General features: G+C 48.6%; 2 protein-coding genes across 2 annotated transcripts in view; one reads left to right on the top strand and one right to left on the bottom strand.

The window, feature by feature from the left end:
- The window catches only part of LOC111256778, a 5,259-nt gene extending 3,390 nt beyond the window's left edge, over window positions 1–1,869 (bottom strand). Inside the window, exon 1 of the mRNA XM_022825313.1 lies at window positions 1,812–1,869. Coding sequence (XP_022681048.1) covers window positions 1,812–1,869 — 58 coding nt within the window. The remainder of the gene's footprint in view (window positions 1–1,811) is intronic.
- Window positions 1,870–3,421: 1,552 nt separating this feature from the next.
- On the top strand, window positions 3,422–4,643 carry LOC101774457 (F-box/LRR-repeat/kelch-repeat protein At1g09650-like). Its single transcript, XM_022825312.1, has 2 exons — window positions 3,422–3,951; window positions 3,983–4,643. The coding sequence occupies exons 1-2, from the start codon at window positions 3,422–3,424 to the stop codon at window positions 4,641–4,643; spliced, it is 1,191 nt and encodes a 396-aa protein (XP_022681047.1).
- The last annotated feature ends 297 nt before the right edge of the window (window positions 4,644–4,940 follow it).

The raw sequence follows: 4,940 nt of genomic DNA, 5'->3' as shown, positions 1-4,940 counted from the left end.
GCAAAACCACGTAATCAGCCGACCCGAGGTCTGCGTTCGAAGTCGAGTACCGCCCTGCTTGAGTCCTCTTTGAATCCTACTCGGCCTCCGTCAACTCCGCCGTCGTGTCGCACTAACCCGAAGAGGCTCATGCTATGAGTTCCCTTGCCTCTTGACTATTTGTAGTCGTGGCCCCCTGGGTGCAATCAGGTGAAGCATTTCCTTTGCCACAGCGGGGCCCAGACCGTCATGCTTTTGTAGCTGTGTTTGGGGGATTGGCGGCGAAGAGAGGGCTGGCCGAGGCGGTGCGGGGGTTTTGCGAGGGGAGAGCGAGCGCCGACCGCCGAGCGAGGAGGTAGTGGAGGCGGAGGAAGGTTTGTATGGTTGCGATCGAGCCACGTGTCCGGATCGGATGGCTAGCACCGCTTCTGCCCGGATTACTGTTTTTCCCTTCTAAAATTCATTTTCTTTTCTTATTTTTTCTTAATCGAAATTTTCTTATCACCATCCACATGTCAATATTTGAATTTTTCTTTTACATTTTGATCGCTGAGTGCGTGCATAGATGCTTTTGAAACTGCGTGCTGCCTCAAGATGCAAAAAAATTACCAACCTCAGTCATAAAGAAAATAAATTAAAATAACCTCCTAATTCTTATTCAAATTATTTATATGTGCCCTTAAAAATAATTTGTTTGAAGTAACCCTCTATTTTGTTACCCCTCGCCATTATCAAAAGTAGCCTAATGTAATTCTAAAATATGCATTTAAAATTACCTACTCTACCAATATAAAAAAATATATCAAAGTACTTCTCAGCGTTTTGATATTTCTAAATTAATAAATTTTGTTATTTATGCAGATATGATATATATTTAAATGCATAACAAAAATTATAAATCTAAAAGGATTAAAATAATTTATAATTTGAAATGGAGGAAGTACTATTCTAAATTACCCATTTCTATCGTCCCAATATAAAAAGGTAACTCAATTTATATATACATGATCTATGTCATCCTATAGATCGCCCATACATATGTATGCAGCAGGAAGCGATGAGGATATATATTTCTATAGAAAACTCAGCTATAGCTAAGTTTCCAACTAAACACATGTCAAACAAACATATACGGGAATGGTCGAATGGAAAAACATATAGACCGATTGTTAACTAAAGTATTTGGATCCCCGAACTAAATTTTAGTCCATGTTAATTAGAAGTATTAAACATAAACTATTTACAAAACTCATTGCAAAGATGGAGGCTAAACGGCGAGACGAATCTATTAAGCCTAATTAGTTTATGATTTGACAATGTACTGCTACAGTAACCATTGCTAATGATGGATTAATTAAGTTTAATAAATTCGTCTCGCCGCATCTATGCAATTAGTTTTATAATTAATTCATATTTAGTTCTCCTAATTAGCCTCCGAATATTCGATGTGACACAAACTAAACTTTACCTTTAGGATCCAAACACCTCCTTACTGTGTCGGGACAACTCACTGACGCAAGCAATTCCGGGAAGAACCACTTAGGTCTTGTTTAGATCCACCCCAACTAAAACTTTACCAGCTAAATTTTAGAACTAAAGTTTAGTTGATTAAAGTAGTAGCTGGCTAAAAATTAGCTAGAGGTGTTTGGATCCACCAGCTAAATGAGGTATTTGTCAATACTACCCCTCTCTTCCACCTCCTATCAATCTTCTCTCTTTCTTATCTCCACACGGCTCGTCTTCCTCCCCACCCCACCCCCCACCCTAACCCCACCCACTTCCTCCTCCGCACTTTTGCCGCCACCCAGCACGCTGCTCCGCGCCAGCCCTACTGCCAGTAGTGCCGTCCCCCGCGCCGCCTTCCACGCCCCGCGGATTGCCTTCAGACATGGCTGCACGAAAGGGGAGGTGCGAGAGCTAGGAGGGGCTCGACCGGTGGGGGGAGGAAGGCCGATGGCACGGGATCCCAAAACAAGTTGTTGTCCCGGCGATGGGGACAGACGGCGGTACGGCGATGGTTTGGCGGGTGGCGCTCGGTGGACCGCGGGAAAAGGGCAACCGGAGGGAGACCGACGGGGGACCATGAATTAATGCTGAGGGCATTTTCATCTTTCGTCACTTTTAGCAAGTTTTAGCTAGCTAAAGGCTAAAGCACTTTTTTAGCTCCAACTAAAGTTTAGCTAAGTTTTAACTAGCCCGTTTGGATCCATAGCAGCTAAACTTTAGCAACTAAAGTTTAGTTAAGAGATCCAAACATGACCACAATCGGATCGAGACACTAGCTTGTTGGTAACAACTATGTAGAAACAATAATATAAGCTACCTCAAAGAAAAGAAACCACTCACAAACTTCTGGAGATGCCGATCGAACCACGGTGCTGAATTTGCCTGACAAAGCATTCGGGAAGGTAATAACAACACCAATCACCAACAACACCGTTGACGTCACTGAGTCACTGGATTGGGTTTACACCTGAGGTCGAGACTCAAGAGAGCACCTCCAAGGATTTTGGCTTGCGCGATGTTATTTACTCCATTTACTCCGTTTCAAATTATAAGTCATTTTAGATTCATAAATATTATTATGCATCTAGACATACAATATATTTTGATGCATAACAAAAATTATGCACATAGAAAAACTAAAACAACCTACAATTTGCAATGGAAAAAGTACTCAGTATCTTTTGACAATTACTCAGAAATGGTACGGGCATATATGTCCTTGATAGTTTATACTTCCTCCATATCGAAATATTTATCGCTGTTAATTTTTATGTTTAACCATTTGTCTTATTTAAAAAATTATGCAAGTACGCTCTCCGTTCCAAATTGCACATATCGTTTTGGTTTTTTTAGGTGCATAAATATTTGTATGCACCTTAATATAATGTATGTCTAGATGCATACAAACATTTATCATTTATGAATAAAAAAAGCTAAAATAATCTACAATTTGAAATGGATGGAAATATCATTTATTTTGTCTGTGACTTACTTTATCATTAAAGATATTTTAAGTATATAACTTATCTTTTTAATATATTTGCAACAAATTTTTGAACAGATAAATGGTCAAACGATTATAAGAAAAAGTCAACGTAGCTATAAATATTTCGATATGGAGAGAATATTTAATTGGGAGGCAGCAGTTCAACCTTTCTCTGTTAAAAAGCACCACTATTCGGAACGCATGCCCTTAGCAGTCACGCAACTCGTGATTCTACCCATGAGAATCTGACATCGACGTACACCAATTCGTACGCAAAGTAAGCTTGAACCCACTCGGATTTCTAGTTTTCTACACACAAGACGAGCGAAATCGCCAGGAGCTGAAACCGACTCGGATTCCCCCGGCCGGTGAAGCGCACGCCGCCCTCCATGGTATGTGATGTACGAGGAGTGTTGCACGGGGGACAGCGTCGTCCGGTGAAGCGCACGCATGCCTGCAGATCAATCGGACCAGCAGGCCGGAGCGGCAGACGACGATGGTGCGCCCGGAGAAGCGCCGCCGCCGGATGATGGCCGCCACCATCCCGGACGACCTACTGATGTCCGAGGTCCTGGTCCGCCTCCCAGCCAAAAGTCCGTCGGGCGCTGCAGGTGCGTGTGCCGCTCGTGGCGCGCCGGCATCGCCAGCGCCGCCTTCGTCCGCCGCCACCTCGAGCTGTCCCGCGCGTCGCCTCCCTCCGTGCTCGCCATCCCTCGCAAGACCGATCGTTTCGACGAACGCGCCACCTCCTCGGAGATCAGCTTCCACCGCCTCCCGCTACCACCGCCAGGACAGGCTCAGGGCATCCTCCACTGGGAGCTCCTCCTCGAGAAGGCGTGGCCCGAGGGCATCACGTGCCTCATCCTCCCGGCGCACTGCGACGGCCTGGTTGCCATCGCCACGGTCACGGACAGGGTGTTCGTCTGCAACCCGGCCACGAGAGAGTTCCTCGCGCTGCCGCTCGGCAGCCACAACGCCGAGCTAGATCACACTGAGGACTTGGTCCCGCAGGGTAGCCCTCGGCTTCGACCGGTGGCGCAACCGCTACGTCGTCGCCAGGTACTTCTACCGGACGTACGGCGAACCATTCGTCGACGAGGTCAACGGCGAGTACCACGCTGCCCCGGACCACGACGTCGGCCACGAGGTGTTCACGCTCGGCGGCGACTCCTGGGAGCTCACGCAGGACCCGCCGCACCCCGTCGGAGTTCATCAGCCGATATGCACGCGGCGGGCCTTCTACTGGCACGCCGACGAGCCGCAGCCCCGGCTGATGCGGTTCAGCCTGCAGCACAGGGCGTTCGACGTGGTACGACGCCCTCCGACCGGCTGGAACCCCGGCGTCGACGACATGGCGGGCCTGGACGACGGGAAGCGGCTGTGCTACGTCCACGCCGCCGCGGAGGCGTCGTTCCAGGTCTGGATGGCGGACGATGACGGCGGTCCTGAGCTGCAGTGGTCACTGCAGTGGCGCATCAATCTCCGCGACCCGGTCCCCTATCTCAACTACAGCTTAATGCCGGTTATCGCCGACGGGGACACGCTGGTGGCCGTCGCCGGCGGCACGATGTGGAGATGCGACATGCAGGACGAAGGTGTGGAGGAAGTGGTGGTGGAGCTGCACAACGTGCGGTACGGGCGGCTGGACGGGTCCGTGTACTATGTCGTTTGAATCTATACACTATGGCCCTGTTTGGTTGCCCGGTTCCAGCCCGGTCAGACTCTCAGCATGCGACTTCCGCGTGATTGGTTGCCTGCATCAGCAGCTGAGCTAGGCCTCTGTGATGCAAGATGCCCCTCCCAGCCAGGCCTGTTGGAAATGTAGGAATCGAGCGTTTCTACCAGGCCAGGCTGGCGCGAGCACACGAGTTGCATGAGTGCAGAGAGAAGCGGTGCAAGGCTAGCTGGTGCGTCCAGGTAACCAATCAACTTTTCTATTGGCCATGCTGCATGCGCCCAGGCAACCAAA

This window comes from Setaria italica, chromosome III (assembly GCF_000263155.2).
Source record: "Setaria italica strain Yugu1 chromosome III, Setaria_italica_v2.0, whole genome shotgun sequence".
Taxonomy (NCBI): Eukaryota; Viridiplantae; Streptophyta; class Magnoliopsida; order Poales; family Poaceae; genus Setaria; species Setaria italica.
Note: the sequence above shows the minus strand (reverse complement) of the source record. Positions and strands in the feature narration are given on the sequence as shown.

Excerpts from the sequence above, each read along its gene's own strand:
- LOC101774457 (XM_022825312.1), top strand. The coding sequence starts at position 3,422 with ATGCCTGCAGATCAATCGGACCAGCAGGCCGGAGCGGCAGACGACGAT. Across the intron at positions 3,952-3,982 it reads CTCGGCAGCCACAACGCCGA|GGTAGCCCTCGGCTTCGACC; the intron begins GCTAGATCACAC and ends TTGGTCCCGCAG.